This window comes from Thunnus thynnus, chromosome 17 (assembly GCF_963924715.1).
Source record: "Thunnus thynnus chromosome 17, fThuThy2.1, whole genome shotgun sequence".
Classification (NCBI taxonomy): Eukaryota; Metazoa; Chordata; class Actinopteri; order Scombriformes; family Scombridae; genus Thunnus; species Thunnus thynnus.
The window spans coordinates 17,526,321-17,547,672 of NC_089533.1; the positions used below are offsets into that span (position 1 = coordinate 17,526,321).

General features: G+C 39.9%; 1 protein-coding gene across 1 annotated transcript; it reads right to left on the minus strand.

Annotated features, from left to right (window-relative positions):
• Window positions 1-7,041: 7,041 nt before the first annotated feature.
• Window positions 7,042-19,348, minus strand: LOC137168203 (protein phosphatase 1 regulatory subunit 29). Its single transcript, XM_067570709.1, has 2 exons — window positions 18,699-19,348; window positions 7,042-17,812 (listed from the first exon to the last, which is right to left on the minus strand). The coding sequence occupies exons 1-2, from the start codon at window positions 19,035-19,037 to the stop codon at window positions 15,269-15,271; spliced, it is 2,883 nt and encodes a 960-aa protein (XP_067426810.1). The 5' UTR covers window positions 19,038-19,348; the 3' UTR covers window positions 7,042-15,268.
• Between the last annotated feature and the right edge of the window lie 2,004 nt (window positions 19,349-21,352).

Sequence of the window (21,352 nt, forward strand, 5' to 3'; positions counted from 1 at the left end):
ACACTATCTTTGTATTCTTTGAAACTCTGTTGTCAGACTCTCAGTAATAAGCAACATGGAGGACTTTGAATTCTTACGATGTAAAATGTCCAGTAGGGAAATATTTTGCATGTATGATCCTACCGGCGGATGCTATGTTATCATGCTCAGAACAATGCATCATTTGATCCATCAAGTGGTGTTGTGGATGCTATTTAGTTTAATTAGTCTTTCGTAGATATCCTCAAGCTGCTGCAGAATTTACTGACATAAAGCATCTGACCACTTTACTCTCTCTGGCTTCTGACAGCATTGCCTAGAAATTACATTTTAAACTACTGATTTGTTTTCCCAAATAGATGTAAGAGGAAATGTAATTGTTTCCTGCAACACCTTTCCAATCAAGAAAGTGCTATGTCATTGTGCAAAAGTCATATGAAGGTGGTTTGCAGTGGGTGATGGGCCAACAAAGTGCAGGACTTTGAAGGCTGGGTTAGGTTCAGACAACAAGATCAAGATTAAAGAAAGAGATTCAAGTCACTGTTGCCTTTTTCAATAAAAAAAAACAAAACCATGATCTTTCCCTAACCTCAACCAAGTGCTGCATACCCCCCCTCCCCCCAAACACTAAACACCACATAACATTCTGACAGCCAGACTCTTATATTAGTTCACTTTAAAAAAAAAAACGTTATATTGCAGTGCGCCCCTGACATCTAGTCAACCACTTATGTCGCCTATGCCACGGGCCACCCCTGGCTGTAGGTAAAGTAACTATAAACAAACTTCAAAGCAGGTATGAACAGATTATTCTACAGCAAGACCGGATATTGTTGGGAAAACAAATGAAATACAGTGTCAATGGGCGTTTTGCAGATATGGGTATGAGTATGAACTCATTATGCTGACAAAAATGTAATTTAGTTGGCATTATGTGTTTCTAGGAGACAGGGTTGCTCCTGAAGTAGCTTGGTGAAACTTCCTCTTCTTCTATTTGCATTCACCTCTGACATTTCAGTATTTGATGGATGTGCCGGCAGCAGACAAGGTGATAGTACTCTGTATCTCCAGTGAGAAATCAGGTCTGTGAGAGCACCTCTCATCAGCCCAGGGCTGCTGACATAGGCATTAAGCCTGGCAGCAAGGACCCTGCATATGTTCCTCTCACAGCTGTCATCTCAGAGCCTGTGCTGCTTTCTCAAAGTGTTCAAGGCAGTGAAAATTCTCCACATGACTGAAGGTTTTCTCACTGCCACCCATCTTACATCATAGACTCCTCTAAAACAGGAACACAAAAGTGTGTGCAAATGACCAAATACCTTGAACATAAATCGTTAATTACATATGTAATTTTTTGGAGACAATGCTGCCGTACAGGCTTTTCTTGTACACGGAGTAACCATGACCCAGTTTGAAGGCACTGTACGCTCCAAGCTTGTTCTCAATTCACAGGTTTGTTGCATCATTTTAATTGCACTGAAGAATTTTTTTTTTGTACACAAACAAGTCTGTTATCATGTTTGATGCCATGCACTGAACATAAAAGCACCCATACCAAGAAATGTGCCTTTCTCCTTTGAGAAAAGTCTTGATAACTGCACAACCAATTAAACCCTGGCGTTCTGTGAAAAGCAAATAAATGAAAGGACATTGCTTTTACCCCTCTGCATGTAAAGGGTCACTTCTCACTTTGAAGCAAGTACTAAGAGCAAAATTAAAATCTTGCATAGTTGCAATTTTTCTTACACTTACTTTCCAAACTTTCATCTCCCCAGTTTTTGGAAGAAACCATTTAAGAGTCAAAATACAGAGAGGTTCCTGGGGAAAGAGCAATGGAGATGATTAATTATTGATAGTTTTTTTCAAAGATGTTTTTTTTTTTCTTCTGGCTTTTTTGCTTATTTATATACACACCTCTTGCCTTGTTTACATGGCAATGCATAAAACTTTTAAAAGCAGAATTTGCCGAGGGTTTTTTGAACTGGAAGAGCAGGTTTTGGCTCTTGCTATAGCCATGAATTTATAAATATGACCACAATAACCACTTTAGGTATCTCCACCTCTGGACTAAAGCAGTAACATCTGGCTTGTCATAGCATTCGTTATTGGTATTATTGAAATCCAATGAAGTAGCAGTTTCATAAAGTGGGAGTGGTTTATATCAGACATAAAAGACAAGATATAAAAGACACACAAGACTGTATAAAATAAAACATAAATGGGATTTTAAAAGAATAGAATATAAAAGAAGACAAAAATAATCTAAAACAGAATAAAACAGATTAACCAGGAGAATAAAAATTAAAGAGCAGTGCAGTAAATGAATAGTCCCAAATTTAAATTAAATAAAAGGCAGAAGAGAACAGAAAGGTTGTTCCAGATATGTGGAGCATAAAAACCTAACGCTGCTTCTTCATGTTTTGTTTTGACTCAGGGGACAGTAAGCAGACTCGTCCCAGATGATCTGAGAGGTCGGGATGGTTCATAACATATAGCAGCAGATCAGAAATGCATTTTAGCCCTAAACCATTCAGTGCTCCATAAACCAACAGTAGTCTTTTAAAGTCAATTCTTTGGCACACAGGGAGCCAGCACAAAGATCTGAGAATGATGTGATTCACTATCTTGGTGTTAGTGAGGACTCAAACAAGACATAAAAGGCTATCTTGGACTGCTGCTCCCAGCAGCTGTTTAGTTTCAGAGCAGATAGTTTTGCTGCACAAGCTGTTTGGAGTAATTTCCTGATCAATTTTGGCTTTTTTTTCAAAATATATTTTGGACCTGCAGCTCCCAGTCACCTCTGTTATTTTAGGGACGGCTGATATGAAGCTGCTTTGGCTCACTCACTTCTGTGGCTATGAATGTCTCCAGAGTTTCATCTGACATGGGTATTAGGGAAGTGCGGAGGGCCCAGTATTTGTATTTGTATCTGTATTTGTTGAGGCAGCAAAATTATTTGTATTTATATTAGTATAAAAGTGGAAAGAGGCTTAAAAATCCTTTTTATGTTTTTATTACACTTTTAATTTTAGAAAATTAAAGTGTTACAATATGTGTTCGAGCATAAACTACCTTACAAAGGAGGTCCCCAAACAAGGTCTCAAATAGGAGTCTCCCAGATCATAGATGACTGCGCTGACTACTGAGCTAAAACTTTATGCATCGCCTCATTGAAGACAGAACTCTACCTATTTATACACCCATAACACAGAGACAGCACACCGTTAAACGAGTAGGGAAATAAATTCAAAGGCAATTATTGCTTTGCACTTTTCATTTATTGCCTATTTTTTACAACCTAACTTTGTGGAAAGGAGAAGGGGAACAACAGGTAATGGAGAGTCCCTTGAGAGCACTTCGCTTGTGTCAGTAGCTCAGCTTTATCTCTGGGGAACACCCCCAACTACGGGAGTGATGTCCAAATTATGAAATGTGCATCACATAGCAGGTGGATGTGACTCCCCTTGTTGAGACCTGCTGATAGACATAACAGCAGAGCAGAGGAGAGAGACTGAGATAGCGATGTAATTGACCTTCACACTGATATTGGACATGTTTTTTTTTCTTCCTGAAAACAAATTATCTTTAAAATATTTGTATGAAACAAATATTTGTTAAAAATCCACTATTTGTGCTTTGCCAAATAACGTATTTGTATTCGGGCACACTCCTAATGGGGATATATAATTACATTTATTTATTTTTTTTTTTTTTTACAAATTTACAGATGTTTGGGTTAAATCTTTCTTCAATTTCAGCTAAACATTAAAAATCAGTTTCTTGCAAGATTGGAGTGAAAGTCATCATCATTTTTTTAAAGAAATATGTCTCCTATGTTCTGTAATATTTTATGTAGTATGTGTGATGAGAGAATCTGTTGTTGCAGAGAGCTACAGGCAGGATTTGAGCAACCTTTTATATCCACAACATTTGTTATATAAAGTAGCTGTAAATTGCTGTGCATACAGCAAAGCTACACAGGTATGTCACTTATTCGTAACAACCTACCATTTACTAAAAACATAAGGGTTAACTTAGTAAATGCTTTGAACTTAATTGACATCCAACTCTTAGTTAAGCAGTAAAGATCATAATTTTCAATATCCGCTGATAGGGGAACTTAGGGGAACAGAGTGATAAAATATTCAAACAGTTTCAAAAAGAAGGACGAATACAGCAATATCACTGGACTAAAGATACTTCAAGTTTGAGGAAATGTTTTACATTTTGACACATACTCACACACTCATGCATGTACACTATTAACACACACTGTTTCTGGTTATCTTCTCAACATTGATTACTTTTGATTCATACATTCAAAGCTCCCGATGATCATATTCTTGTGGGCTACTGTCATTTTCTTCCAGCAGTGTGTGTGTGTGTGTGTGTGTCTGTGTATTAGAAATGTGAGGTCAAAGGCAGATTACAGTAAGTCTCACATTCTCTGGTCAATAAAAGCTGTGGAGTTCCCACAGAATTTTGGAGGTCATTTCTGTTCTCTATTTTTTTTTCTTCTTGGTATTTTGATCATCTGCTCTTTCACATCTTTTATTTTCTTTGTGTCTGTCTATTTTTGCATGCACACAAGCAAACACATGCCCACAATGCAGTAGCACAATGAGCGATATGGGCGTGAAAGGGCACACACAGATAGCAGGCAGGATTAACTGTTAGTTTAAAATGCAGAATAGATAGTCAAGGGTTAATCCAGCCCCCTAATCCTCAGGCGATAAAGAGCTTAACATGGATGGTTTGGAGTTATGGATATTTAGAAATATGGGATATTTCTATAGCTGCTGCATTTGGCTTACACAACTCTCAGTAGGGAGTCCGAGGCGACAATGGAAAGAGGGGGAGGTTGGCAGGGGAAGAATAGGGTCAGAGAGATGGAGGGAAAGTGAGTGACTGATGAAAAAACAGGGAGGAGAGACATGAAGAGAAGGAGCAAGGTTGAAAGACACAGGGAAATCGTTTCATCTGTAAATAAATCGGCAGAGAATGAGAGATAAATAAAACAGGGCTAAGATACAGAATGAAAAGGGAAAGACGGCGAATGATGTCATGCGGTCAAAAATAGAGTGAGACACATAGCCAGTCTGGCTTATTTTATAGCCTTCGCCTGCCTAGTGTCTTAAATTTTGCACTTTATGCAGTAAAATAATTTTTACTGTGCAAATCATGCTAAACTTACATCATAAATCTATATCTATTTGTATTTATAGTATCTCCAAAAAAATGAACTACATGACTGACTTTTTTGGCTACATACTTAATACCTTGCCTAAAATGGATGGAAATCTTGGAAGCCCAGCTGTCATGATGGTGCATTCATTTTTAATCATTTCGCCTCCGTCAGGTTACAAAAGTGGGGCAGACAGCCTCCTGCTAGCTCTGACAGTCCTTAAAGAGACACAAGATATTTCAACTTTTTCACTCACATTGTCATCTCAAGGAGGTGTCCTCTTTGTAGAATGTGCTATATAAAGATAAATAGGCACAGACAGAATTGTGTTGTTTACAGTTTTATCAAGTCAAATGTGAAACTGACAGGATGGCATATTTAGATTATGTAAATAAAGTTATCACTTTTGGGGGGTTTTGGGGTTTGTAACAGCATGACTCATTCCACGTACACAATTCAAAGTTTTCCATCAATAATTCTAGAGCTACGTTGAACACTTGTCATTATTTCACTTTGAAAGCTGAGACCAATTCCACTGAATCAGAGCGGGGCCACTCCTATCAAAGTCAGGCTCTACCTGTGATTACAGAACTAGAGTCACAAAAGCACACTAGTGGTATTGGCTTCACTTAAACTGGGGCAAAGTCAGATGACTACACTCCCTCTCATGACACAAACATGACACTATAGATGAAACCTCAACAGGTCCACTGAGAGCAAACCACCACTCCCTACAATACATGTCGATCCTGCTCTCTGTCCTGTGTTCCCTGACAGACTGTCGACCATGTTGCAGCAGGTGAGCACGGAACAATGTACAATATAATAAACAGATCTTACAGAACATAGATTCTCACGATATGTCTGATACTAAAAGTCTTTTCAAGTGAGGTCTTTTTTCTATATTTTAGAGATGGAACTTTTGCCATAAGGCATTTTATTACCCTCATTACCTTGTATTTTTATGCTCATCTGGATTTGGTTCTAGTTTTTTGAGTTATAGTGTAGCATTGTGTAGGTGACCTCATCACTGATGTGCCTTATCATTACACTTCTTCAATAACTGTACTTCCAGTCCTAAACTTTCATTATACTCCTTTAAGACGGTTAAGGAATTCACAGTTTCAACCAATCTTCTTGCGTTTCCCACCTTAAAATGATGTAAATAAAATAATACAACCAAAGCTGTGAAAGCATCAAGGAGTCGTCTTTTGTTAAAACATATCTTACCAGCACTTTAAATGTTACCAGCACAACCCAGATCCCCGGCCCCCTCTGCCTTCAGGTTCAAAACATTCCCCAGTTGTTCTCTGGCGTCCTACTCATTAAATTTGTATGTTCAGCAAAGCGTTTTCTCACATTAGATTTCAACATCTGACTCTCTGTGGTAGTAAGACCGAGGTGGACTTGTCATTTTCAAGAGTCATCAAGTTTCACCCCCCCCCCCCCCCCCCCCCCCCCCCCCTTCGAGAACCCATTTTTGCCTGTGTACCACGGTCCTCAAAACACTGAGAGGTTGTGATGGAGAGAATAAGTGGCCAGTAGTGGCCAGTAGTGTGTGTGTGTGTGTGTGTGTGTGTGTTGGTAAGGGAAATCCCACAATCTCTCACATTAAACAATTCAGGTACTTCACAGTCCTCAGTGCATGAATAATAAAATTGCAGGACCCAGCCAAAGTATTATAATAAGTACTATAGAGTAGTACTGTACAGTACATAGTAGTATACACTACACTAGCAGATGCACACACACTTTGTATTGCAGCACAGTGCTACATGTCAGCACACAAGAAACATAAAAAAAGAAACATATCCCAGTAAATAAAGAAGACCTTGCATGTGTTTCATTTTTAATTACAAATTTATTGCAAATATAGAAATAGATCTTTTGTACAGAAATCGCAAAGGGAAAAAATGTCAATATCAGCAACTAATAATTAAAGAAAGCAACAAGCCAAGATTTGTTCCCATCATCCAAACCTTTGTTTTGTCTTTCCCATTTGGTCTCTGAACAGTAACAAGTGTAGAGGTGAAACCAGAGGGGAGAGTCACATTAGATTTGAATAGAATACAACCATGGGACTTTTAATTTGATACAATGGCCCTTTTCAGCTCTTGCCTTTTAAGACCTCCCGATCCTGTCAACCTGGCAAGAGCCACATTTTGACACAAATGCACCATACATGTCCAAATAGGAACTGAAATCATATAAGAGTGACGTGAGAATCTGCATTGGCCTGCCTCAGGGATCACACAGATGGTGGTTATACTTTAGCACTTCAGTTATTATAATGTATATTAAGATGGTTGACGTGGTTGTGGTAGGATCACAAAAATACAGATATTTTTGAGGGGCTATTAATACTATTTATACCTATTTTCAGCTGGAACAACTTGTGAGACAGTGAAATATCTCTTCACTCTTAAGTGATGGGAAAAAGAATGAAAAAAAAAAATCTCTATATATAAGAAATGCAAAGGTTCAACCACTGTCTGTATATATTAAAGCAACTGTTCTTTTCTCAAATTTGATGTCACATTATGCAGTGTCATTTGAAAGTTGTATCCCTAAGCTTGAAGGAATTGCAGCTCAGCAGAAAGTCAAATCACTGATTACTGACTGAGCAGGTTTTGATATCCCTAATCCTTCCTGAATAATAGTTTGAATTTAAATTTATGCATCATGTCTATTTAATCTAACATCATATGTTCTTGTGGGCAAACATACACATGGAACGCTGTTGTTGCTGCAAGGCCAACACAGTCGTAGCGTTTTAAAAGATCAATCCACAGAGACATTTAATTTCCTCAATGGTCGAGGATGGCCCCTGTTCCCTGACTTCTCTCTGTGAACTGACAGACATTTTTGGAATCCGCCGAGTTTTCAATCTCTGGCACTGACAAGACCAATCGTTCTGGCTTCAGGAGTGCTACAGAATTGGAATGTGTGCATGGAATAGCAATGGGTCCCTCTGCTATCTGTGAGCACAGAAAACATTAACATTGATCAGAATGATGGGGTACTGACACTGAACGGCATCTGCTCTCACTGCAATGAGACCTTTTATCAAGTGTCACTGCTCTGCATCCGGAGGTTAGAGAAATGGAAGCTCGGAGTTACAGATTAGCCTCCAGTACCAATAAACGACTGCCTTATCTGATTACAGTGCAATTCCACCCAATTAAAACATAACTCAAACTGGCTGCTTAATATAGCATGGCCATGTTGACAAGTTGAAAAGGAGCCTTTGCCCAGAGGTTAATGCATTACATTTTCTCTTTGTAATTGACACAGGGAGGCCTCTTAAGGTTTTGGCAAAGGTGCTACGAATAAATAGGCTACATATTCAAGTTGGAGAGTCTTGTGTTATCACTGCAGAATATAAACATGGCTATGACATATGGCTTGCTGTCACTGCATGGGACCTAATGCAATAACTAATGTATCAGTGGAGCTACACTATTTGTTACCAAAACATTATTGGATGGGTACCAAATGAAATGTAGTCAAAGCTCTTTTTTAAAGGCTCCACTATGTCCATTGGAGATAATTATACTCAATTTCTCCTAAAAGTATAGTCAGTTAGGTATTTTTACTGGATATCAAATTCCCTCTGAGAATTGTTGTTTCTCTCTGTGGTCATACTGTATGCATTCATTTGAATTTCATTTCTCTAATATCAGAAAACCAGATGGTTTGGAGTGCTGTGGAACATGACGGTTCATCTTTTGATTATTTTCATAATTATAAGGACTTTTCTACGGTGCCACAGCCATCTACTGTCTTTGATCAAGTTTAAATACAATCTTTTCTGAGAACATAGAAAGCTAGTCAGCAGTAGAGTGCATAATAAACGTGTGTATGATAAAAGATCAATAATGAAAGACACATTTACAACTGACAGGGTCTAAGGTGAATTCACTTAATTAGTCAGTCAGATAGAAAACCTGCAAGCTCTGAGAGCAGAGGGCGAGGAATGACAATCACTGATTTAACTAACAGTGAGTGAGCTGAGACTGATTTGATTTGCCAGTCACTTCTAACTGATGGTTTAGGATTAGTTTAAGACCATTAGACTAAGACCACTGTGTGTGTGCCCGCGTCTGTACCCGGAAAAATTTGTACTGAATTTTTTTCCATAAAGGAGACGGCTGAGTAAAGAGAAAATACAACCACAAGCTGTGACAGGACCCCGCCTCAAGCCAAAGAAGATAGCGTCGCATGTCTGCCATGGAGAATAATGTTTGTAATGTAGAGGAATAGAGTGCAGTTTCTCATAACAGATCGATGTAAACAACCACCAGCTTCAGACATTTATATCCCCTTTTTGCACTGCACACTTTAGCCTTTGGCTAGAAGAGTAGCAATGGTACCTGCAGTGTGAGTATATAATACAATCACCCAAATGAAAACCATTAGGTGAGAATGTAAATATTAAACGTCACAGAGAATAAAAAACGGCTAAAACCTAAATGCTCAAATCAAGGTACTTGACAATACTGTATTTCAGCCCCTACAGTTTTTGTTTTCAATGTATGTCCACTCATTGTACACAACAATATATTTTTGTTTCTCAAAAAATACAGGGAATCATGCAAATATAACAACTTTTCTTTTATGTAGTACACTATGTTAAGCTTTCTCTGTTCTTAAACCTTTATAACATATATCATTGCAAGTACTAAAAGTCAGTCCCTTGATTCCCAATAACCAACCCACACCCAAAAAAACCCCCAGAACAAAATAAACAGCCAAATGAAAATAGAGAAACACACAGACATATCAAGAGATCAGGCTGAGTATAAAACATCCATAGAAGCATTTTTTTTTTAACCTTAGCATTTTTTTTTCTTTTATCTAGTGTACAAAATTCACATATATTTCACAGATTCTTTAAGTCCTTTGTCCTTCTTTGGAAAATAAACCTTGAAGAAACTGAGTTTATGCATATTGTGTAAGTGTAAATAAGCATATCTTTTTCAGCGTAAAAAGTGTTGTCATGAAAAACAGGGTCCAATCAGGTAGCAATCCTCAGCCCAATGTGGCTTACATATAGGATTTTCAAGTGCTCTTCCGCTCAGAAAACATGTTATTTGTAATTTGTGGAGGTTTCTCAACCTTTGTTTCTTTTCCACTGAGCCAGCTGGAAAACGCTGACAAAGAAATTCAAAATCCTCCCCTGCAGCCTGTACATGCACGTGTGCAGACTTAGAATAACTCACAGGCCATATTCATTTGGTATTTTAACAAAATGATTGCTCGATTAGAGATGTAAAAACATGTCAGAGTTCAACATGTGTAGTCTGTTGAAGTCTGATAGAGACTTAAAGTTGTCTTTCAACATAAACATCAAGGGCTTTTAATTCTAAGATTTTTTTTTTTTCCGCCCATTTGTAGAGTGCTTGGCAGTTGAAGAGGAAGTGTTGGCAGTGACCAAGAAATCAGTCATGCAAAGACATATTTCATTTGTCTCAACTGACTTCTGTTTCAATTCTTTAAATAAATAGAAATTTACATTAGAGCAACATAAAAAATGGCATGCATTTAATTTAATTACATAAGGAGACGCACAGTATGGTCTCTCCATTTATCAAATTTGGCACATTATCCACACTGGCTAATGTCAGTGCTAATACCTGCCTGTCACCTGCCTTAAAATGAAGTGGAAATGAAACTGTCCTCCTTAAGGCTTGTGAGAATTTCTGAATATGTTTTGAGAGCTGTTCTCTTCCCACAATATGCTTCTGTTATGGGTTTTGACTCATTTTAAGCCTCCCACCGATTCTTGCATGGTTAGTTTTGGTGAAGCCATGCCTCCACATCTTTTATCCCAGTCTGCCTGCAAAATTTCTCTCTCATTATTCTCTTTTCTCTTTAAGACCTTGCACATTACCTGCCTTTCAGGAAAAGTCATTTTAGTTTAGTCAGACTGTGACTCATTCTGACTCACCCTCTAATGTTTTGCCATCTACACTTAGTGTGTGTATCTGTGTGTGTTGGGGAGTTGAGACAGAGAAATGTTTAAAAACCACTCTAATATGCCACATAATCAACAGCCTACAAATACTAAAAAAAAAAAACTAAAAATTGTGTAATTACTCAACATTATTTCATTCTTTACAAAGCTATCTTGCTGCTCCCGTCTCTCTCTTGATGATTGCTTTTGATCTGCCAGTCCGCATTGCTATCATAGGTTTAGGCCTATATATTATCATCCAAGTTTTGCTGTAATGTGGTAATAAACATAATGTGCATTGTAATATCCTGTACAATAGGACTGGTGCTATTATTTCTATGACTACTATAACTCATAACATATAGTGGATTCTTGTATGCATATAAACACACTGGATGTTGTGGCATTGCTGATGGCATTTCTTCTTCAGTTTAAGAAGGTGAATGATATTACCCCGATCTTTTTGTATTGATGATGATCGCTCACATCAGAGAGTGTTTCAAGTCAAACTTTTTATGCATCTTCACTAATGGAAGCATTTAACTCTTTGACTAATTAAGAAACTGATTATGCATTAATCCACAGCCCATTTCGGACATTGATTCCTCTTTTTTAAGTTCAGTTTAATTGGGCCAGGCTTAAGGGAGCATCAAAGGATTAACATGTTAGACACTGAAGCTGAAAGCGTCTGTGATTTTCTGGTCGTATACAGAGATAGGGGAGGCAACCCGAGTCAGCCTCCTACAAAAGGATTAAACATTAATAGCACATTAGATGGCTTTCTCACATCCGGCTCTCCCGTGGCTCTGAGACAAACAACAACGACACTGCTACAAAAAATAACATGTATAATGACATTGCTAATGTTTTAAGAAATATTTGCAACCACAGCAGAAAAGTGCATTTTTAATAATTATCCCCTAAGCTCCAGGGCCAATTAACCGCACTTTTTGGTCTAAACTACCAATTATTACTTTGCTTAGGGAGAGCAAACAACAATAAACAGCAGAAGTTTATTTAGGATGTGCAGCTCTGACCACTTTAGGGTTAAAAAAAAACAGTTGCAGCAAAGTTTTTCAGCCTCTTTAGTTTCACTTGTCATGTTTGGATTTTGTTTGAACTAGTCTTCATTTCCATTTTGCATCACCCTCTTGTGGTTGTTTTGGCAGCAGGCTTTCAAGTAATTATGATGAGAAACACAATATCCTCTCCAACTACTGTGTGTTGAGTGATCAGATCGCAATAGCGCAGTCGCACTCAACTGAGCTGTGGTGAAAACAGTGTTTATAAATCATTAGAAAGATTGGCACTTCTTACACTGGCATTGAAAATGATCTCAATTGGGCCAGTAGTGCTGCATCATTACAGTCATTCAGTAAAACAAATGTTTGAATTACTTCTGATGTCACTGAGCAGAAGAGCACTTGAACATACACCTGTCTCCTGGAAATCTGTTTCCTAAAAAACACCAATTGATCTGTTAACTATGTTAATTAAAATAGAAAATGTATGAAATTAAAAGCCATCCATGAAAACAGTAATTATCAGGATTTTATGTCACATTGTATTTTGTCAGGTAGATGGACATAAATGGCAGCTGAAATGATGATCAATCCTGATATTACTTAACATCTCTGAATTGGTTGTTACACGTATCCTCTGTGTCCATTTCTGTAAACTTATTATGGCAGTTGAGGATCTGGAGAGTTGAACACACCAAGGTTCTTCTGTGGGATTTGGTACTCTTGGAACATACCAGCAAAGAAAATCCTTTCCTCTGATACAGTATAGTGATAGTCTGAGTCAATCACTTTAACAAGTTCCTTTGGAAACTTTGATATCTCAGATGATAGGAGATCAGTGGGAGACGGAAAATTTCCAAGCCTGTATGTTCATCACACGGTGCTTTATCATATAAAGAAGGCGGATGAGGTGGTGCATCCCAGACAAACTATTACTGACAGTGAGGCCCTTGATCTTATGTGGTCTATTATTGTAAACACTCACAACAGAACACTGACTCCGAGGAATATGACCTCTAACTGTATGCAAACATTGTAATAAAACAGGGAAAAAAGAGACAGGGATCGATGTTTTATGAAAACAAAGAAGGAAGAAATACATAGAAGAATATGGAGATACCATCTCACAACATCCTTTAACATCTGCATACTCATTCCCACTCAACCTGCATCTACTCAAGGCCAAATGAACATCATCCAAAGTATGGATCAAAATTTAAAAAAAAAATATCCTGAAATTGAATTTGTTACTATAACTTATTTTATCTTGAATATAGCCCTAAACAAAAATGTGGAGCAAGGACCACTTATTCAGTTTTCACATTTTTAGGGTAAGATGTCTCAGATTGTGTATGTTAGCTGATTATGCAAAAGGCTGCGCAGCACTTTGGGTAAGCAGCCTTTTGTCAGAATGTCAGGAAATGTCACTATCCTTGAAGACAATCACAAGCAGATCATTCCAATATTAGACCAGGTGGGGGAAAAACACTATACATGAATGGAGATTAGATTATGACTGAAGAGGCACTGCGCTACTGTGGTATATCTGAGCATCACAGTCATGTGATGTATGTCTGGGAAAATACAATGAACATTATTGTTATTTTTGCATTTTTCCATGCCATTAATAATCTAGTATGGGTTACACACAGACAGCCAGCCATTGGGCAAGATATTCACAAGTATTAATTGAAGTCAATTTGGTCATATACAATAAAATCTGACAAGGCATGCCAACACCCACTTACACTGACCACTGTACCACACAGCCACACACACAATCATGAGGCATAAAGTGCAAGTGAACATGCCTGTCACAAGTTGGCTAATTAAGTTATCAATAGACAACAATAGTACTAATGTCCAGAACAGAACAGAGACATTGGCAGTAATTAAAAGGGTCCTTTCCGTCTGTGCCTCATTCAATTTTAATGTTAGAGAAAGGATTTGGAATGTACTGTGGTTGTCACATTGAATGATGAAAACAGATTTCCTCTTAAATTGCTTGTAATCTACTTACATTCACAGTGGCTGCAGAAAATAATTGATATCCTTGCTTGTCTTCCTTTTTTTTGTCCCTCTACACCCTTTCTCTCTTTCAATTTCTCTTGGTCTCTGTTACACATAGGTCACATCTCTCCTGCCATTTTGCAAGGAGATTGTGTGAGCTCATCTGACACTATCAGGTAAGTAACATCTAATTACCTTCACAAAGGGAAAATTATTTTGGCCTCTGTATTCCTTCAAATTATGCTTATAAAACCTGAATCCGATCATTACTTGGGTAAATGCTGTTTAGGGCATCTGTGGGACAACATTCTTTACATCACTCATTGAATCATGCAATTGTGTTAGTTAAGAAAGATGTGTTGAACACTTTGGGGTGCAATCACAGTACTATTACAGGCTATGGTTAGATCTCTCTCTCTCATGATTTCTTTATGCAGCAGGACCTTCAGACCCACTTAACTTTTTTTTTGCATTGTTCATTTCTTTCTAGTTTCTTCCTTCTTTCTGTTTGACAGATGCTATTGAAATGCAAATACCTCAGCCACATGAAGAATCTCATGGAAGAGAGATAGGGCCTATATTTGACAATTCTGTTCACTAATCGGCATGACAGCCCACCTTCACTAAGAAGTCTAAACATATCCAAGTGCACACTGCAAATTGATACAGCACCCAAGAATAGGAAACAACATCTTGTATCACACAGACCATAGCTGAAGTGATGGGTATTCACATTTACCTTCTGTGATTACCCATAGATGAAAAACATGGCACTGATAAAGACAACCTAAAAGATCACAAAACGTGATCACTCAACGAGTACTAAATTACACAGTTGGCTTTTGCTCCCTGTGCTATAAATAAAACCCACAAACATTAAATGAGAATAATCCAGAAATGGTGCTACAATGAAGTGTAAAATAAAACACCATAATGACTCTCATTTCCCAGGCACAGTTTCACAGTCCGTGCACTTAGCACAATATTCTATACACCTAGCATGCCGGAAAAAACCCCAAAGGCGAAATGTTGTCCTACATTTTTCTTCCCATGAACCTAGCAGAAATAGAAGTATCCAAACTCTTTTTCCTACAATGTTTAACTCTGGTCCCCCAGTCAAAGCTTCTGCTGTGCTGACACACCCTTCCAATAATCAAGGATGTCATGCAGGTCCTCGCCTTTAGCGAACTGCACCTTTTTTCGAAGGGCATTTCCGGCCGTCACATAACAGGCCTCATCACGCTGGCCTTTGCGATAGGGACGAAAGCGCTCCCAGATCCGCAGTGAGCTCTCTGAGGAGTACTCTGGGCTGGAGGAGTAGCCAGAGTAACTGGAATGGTGGTGAGCAGGCGAAAGCTGGGAGTAAGATGCTGCATCCCTACGGGAGCGCGTCAGCGGCTTTAGGAAGGAAACCCTCTGGGCTGGGGAGCCCTGGTGGGAGCCTTCATAGTAGAGAGCTGGGACGGAGTGGCGGTGCTCCGAGCAGTGGTAGTCCTGCTGCACCTCCAGCTGCTGCTGCTGCTGCTGCTGCTGTTGCTGTTGTTGTTGTTGTTGTTGTTGTTGTTGTTGCTTTTGATGGCAATGGTGTGACTTCTGGTTGTCCTGATGGGCACCAACACCACCACTGTCGCAACCACCACCACCCCCTCCACTGCAGCTCATACCCCCTACTAAAGACAGCCTCTCCAGGGGCTCCCCACAGCCAACTGGACTGGCCCGTTCTTGGTACTGCTGCTGTTGCTGATTACAGGCATCTGGGCTCCTAGGCTCAGGAACATCCAGGCTATATACTCTAGCTCCTCCACGGTCCCTATCTCGACCCATGGAGCCACAAGAGGTGGTGCTGCACTGTTTCTTGACAGCATTTACAATAACCACAGCTGCATCTGCACTCATTTGTCGCTGAATGGGACGTACAGCATTGGCTGGAGGAGGGGGCCTGTAGGGGGGACTGACCACAAAGCCACCACCACTGATCCCTGGGCGCTCAGAGAGAGGGGCATTCAAGGCAGGAAGTGGAGGTGGAGGTGGAATTTTGTTGGGAGCAATGACTTGGCACGTCTCTGTCACCCCTTGGGAGAGTGGGATTAGGCCACGAGTAAGGGAGGACGTGGTTGTAGGTGGAGGGGAGGTGGGATTGGAGGAGCCTGAAGGGTTAGTAGAGACCCCTGAAGCAGCAACGGCTGCTGCGTCCAGTTTCAGTGCATCAATACAGTTGTTAATGATCTGGTTAACCTTGTCCACCTCCATGGCAATGGTGGAGATCTCTGATGCAGAGCCATGTCCATCATCATCTGAGTCATCCCCAATATCAGTCCCATCATCGTCCCTCAAGTCTTCCCCCCGCATCCCTCCGTGCCCACCATCTCCCAACCTCTCCATCCCTGCTCCTCCACTTCTGATATCCATATAGTTTCCTTTACTTGTAGCCATGGCCTCTGAAAAAGCAGTGGCCATCTTTTCCACCTGTGGGATAGAGGAAAGTCTGGAGGAACTGGTATTGGCTGAGTGGAGCATTCCAGAGCTAGAAGATGTGGACATGGGAAGTTTGCCTCCATGGTGGTGCTGATACTGGTGATGTTCTCTGGACTGCTCCTGAAGTTTGTGGACTGCTGATGGATCATTTGCCACGGCAGCTGCCACCTCCGGTCCATAGCGCATTTCCAGTATAGTTTTCTTGACACAGATGGACTTCTTCTTCTCATCATGCATGCGTTTCTTACGCAGACAATAGTAGACCAGGCCTAAAACAATGAGCATGCCAAAAAGGCAGCCCACAATGGTCATTATGTAGTGAGTAGTGGTCGACGGTGTGGGGAGAATCTCATCTGGATTTTGAGCGCGAGTGGAAAACTGGAGGCAGGTGTGATTGTAACGTTGAGAGTTGCGAATGGATGCTACGCAGAAGGTGTAATTGGTGTGCGGCTTGAGCTTGTTGAGGGTGATCATCTCCTTTTTGTTCTTCAAGTTCATGACATCAGACACAAATGTGTGGTTGTACTGTGTTAGAATATACATTTTGCTGTAGGGCCTTGGAATCTGCACAAGAAGTGAAGCTGATGACAAAGAGACATGATGGAGCTTGATACTGGGAATGAAGCTGTGTTCAGTAGATGAGGAAGAGGTGGTGGGCTGGTGGTACGGCCCCACAGCACCAAACATCTCTGGTCCGATCCCAGAGGGACCATCCAGATCTGGTGGGAGAGAGGTCATCCCTGGAATCATCACACCATTTCGACAGCGGGAGTACAAAATGTTTTTGGCATTGCGGCCGGCATGGCCAGCAGCGATGGGACTCAGTAAGGGGAAGCCAAACATCTCCCGAGGCGTCTCACACTGGAGGCGGTCATAGGTGTGTGTGACATTGTTGAAGGACTCCAACCAAGTTAGGAAGCTGTAAAGGTCACAGCCACAATGGAACGGATTCGCTGCCAGTTCGCACACCATCAGCCGACTGAGAACTGTGAATGTAGATGGATCAATGTGGGCAAGTTTGTTGGATGACAGGTCAATGCTGCTGAGGCTTGGGCACTCCCAGAATGCATTGCTGGCTATAATCTCAATGAGGTTGTGTTGGAGGAAGAGGCATTGCATGCGGCCAAGCCCTCTCATCATACCCTCAGTTAAGTTTGTCAGCTTGTTGTAGCCCAGTTGAAGAACCTGAGAGAAAACACAAAAAATAATATCAGGACAACTGTATTTCTTTTTGCAATGTGGGTCCAGTTGTACTCATCATTTGTGCAGCTGATTACTCCACTTTGATTCAATTTATTTGCTGAGATTTAGTCACGCTGCAACATTTTCGAGAACAGAGTTCAGGAGGGCAAGCAACACAGGTGGTCTAAACATTTTGTGTCATTGCTTTGTTGTGCACATCAGCACTTTTTATATGCAAAGTATAATTATGACAGACATTTCAGGCTCCCTCACTTTCAATTTCATGTCCTTATACTGTAGGTAGCTTAAACAGTATGGTAAAATTGAGGTTTTATTGACAACCTGTGCGATTGTCTCACTGTTTTACGTGTCCCGTGGACTCTCCTTACAGTAAGCAATCCCACAGATTTCATGAATTAAGTTGTAACCAATAAGTAATACGATAAACAATAAAGTATACTTAATGCCTAACTGGGAGACTGTGAGAAAGTGCCACATATGAGTGAGTACTTTTTTTTGTGACTACCAGTACATTCAACCCCATATCTGAGTTGTTAGTGATATTATGCCTGCCACTGAGTATGGTCTCCTTCTAAGGCATGTTTTCATGTATTCGGCAAAAAATTCAATATACTAAAATGTTGCATTAAATTTTCAAATAAAATATAGAAATTCCCCTGAAATGTAGTTCAATGGCATGTTAAAGAATTAAGCATCTAATTTCTGGAAGTACTTTTTTCAAAATTAATCAAAATCTTTCTCACACTGTAGCCAAAGGGAACATGCCAAACAAAACAAAGGTCAAAACAAAGGTCAAACAAAGGTCTAGTGCATTGTGAACTGCATACTTGTGTTAAGTTGAAGGCTTTATCATTTATTCCCCTCTCACCTGTAGGTTGGCTTGTCCTGCAAAGGCTCCGTCCTCTATATAGCTGATTTCATTCTTGGTGAGGTTGAGGTCAGTCAGGTTGGTGAAGCGGTACATGGAGCTGAAGAGCACAGCTTTCAGCTTGTTCTCATTCAGTCTCAAGTCATGGACCGTGTTGTTGATGTGCTGTGGGATAGTCTCATACGGTGGCTGGTTCTGACTGCAGATGGCCAGCCACACATAGCCTTTGTCTCCCTCAATGAGCCAGCAGTCCCCGTTGACCATGTTGGGAAAGTGGAAGAAGAACAGGAGGGAGGGGATAACAAGAAGGACAGTGGAGGTGGTAGAAGCACCCTGCATGATGCTGATGAAGAAAGAGGGGATGCTATAACTATTAAGGAAATAAACGTTGGGGCAGGCAGGAAGGTTGCGTTTGTAGGAGAAAGAGAAGCAACAAAGATCACTGGGAGGAATTTGGAAAGAGGAGAAGGGTCCGGGTTGGGTGTAGAAAAAGGGGTAAAGGCTTCACAATGCCAGTCACAGCTCTATGGTTATCATCGTGATTAGCAGGGGACCCGTTTTATGTCATATCTTGTTGGGCTGCAATGCGGGGTGACATAGCTTGTCTTCATACTCTCTCCTTAGACTCAAATGGATGGACCTGTGGAGTAATGGAGAATCTGTAGAGGAGAACAAGAAAAGACACAAGAAGAAAGCAATGTAGTTAGTTAATTATTATGAAACATGATGTCAAAAGCAAAATTTTATTACCTGTTTTTAAAGTTTTTATTTATGTTTTATATAGATATCATATTGCCTGCGCTTTTGTAACGGAGTCAGTACTTTGTACTAAAGAATGACAATAAACAATCTTGAATCTACTGTAAATGTATGGTACAGGGTAAATAAATTCAGACTGCACCAAATTCCTGTAACTTTTCATTGCCTAAGAATTATTCTATTCTCTGAATCTGCAGGCTTCCCAAAATCAATCTCAATTTTCCTCAGGGCTTGTTCCACAATTTCTTCTTCAGCTGTTTTTCTTTCTCATCATGTTAATTTTATGCAAGCTGGATTGTCCCAGCAGGTCCTCCTTTAACCTACTGCATCTGCACTTAGTCATTCCCCCTTGTGCTCCACCTCGTAATGCTATGAGGTCATCAAGCTTTGCCTGACACCTATGTGCGCCTGCCAATCTCTCCTCCGCACTCAGAGGAGAGGCATCCTTTTTTTAGACACGAAGTGAAGCATTAATCACCCAAATACTGACAGCACATTGTCTCCACAGACATTCCTTGTTATGACACTATCCTGCCAAAACCTAAGCTCTGTATCCCATCTGCATGTCATTTGAATAGCAGTCAAGCGTTTACATAAGGAGAGGATTAGCTGCCTGTTGCATCATGACAGACATTGTCCTCTTGCCGGCTCAGCAGCTGGGGAAAACATACTTACAACTACACACACATTACACCAACATGGGACACATGCCCTCAGATAAATGTGTATGTGTGCAGACTCAAGCACATACATGTCCTTATATAAGAAGAATGTATATGCACACAGGCACTTGTACAGATATACAAGTCAAAGCTATCAAGACACACAAATGGCTGTCTAATACATGACACAATACAGTTTATCTATCTGCCTGTAGTGTGTGTAGTGTTCCCCAGGTCCTCCTCTTTCATCTAACATCCTCTCCTTTTTACATTCTCTTGATTTCTATCATCATCTCATCAAAACACCAAAGAATATATCTCTCTGTCTTTCTCTCTGGGGAACAGTCCAAATTTCTTCTTTGTGCTCCAAATTCAGACTTCTTTCTAAGACCAAGAGAGAATTGAACTAATTCCCGTCTATTCCAGTCCACGTTCCCTGGAGGTGCCAGCAGAGAATCAGGTCCATCCTCTTTTTTAATCTACTTATTACTGTAGAAAATTGTAATACCTAAAGCATGTGTGAAATTTTACATCATCATGTAGATCTAATGACCTTAGGCATATGCTAGATTACCTGTCTCTACTTATTAGGCAGAAACAGGGGAGAGGACATGCATAGTAGTCAATGTGGTCTCTAATGTTTGTGTTTGACAGATGGATATATGCAAAAAGCTCAATTAAAATGCATATAATCTGGTCAAAAGTAGACAGCTAGAAATACAGGTACCAATGTACCCACAAATCACTATAGACACTTTCAATTCAGATCACTGAAGCCACCCTCAGGGGTGGTTAGCATGATTACATGTAATGTGATTTGATAACAGTCCTTGACTGCTTTAAAATGACCACTTAGTCAACTTGGTGAAGCAATAAACATCTCAATCAGGGTTAAGATAATCAACATCTTATCATGGTATGCTAAAAATTTGGGCAAAGTTTTCAAGTTTGTACCTGAAATGATGTCGATCAGCAGTTCTCTTTTTGCTGTTAAGTTAGGAACAGTTTGGTATATTATAACAAATTGTGTTTAGAGGTGCCCAGATTTCTGACATCGATGTAGGATATCTTAAAAAAAAACTGGGCTGAAGATCAGTGATGATCAGGATTCACAGTCCAATGATTTAACATTTTCCTTAACAGACTTTCAGGCATTTTCATTTCCATGGCACCGGGCTGTGTGATACAACTATTAGGTCAAAATAAAATAAACCAGTCAATCAAATTGTATGA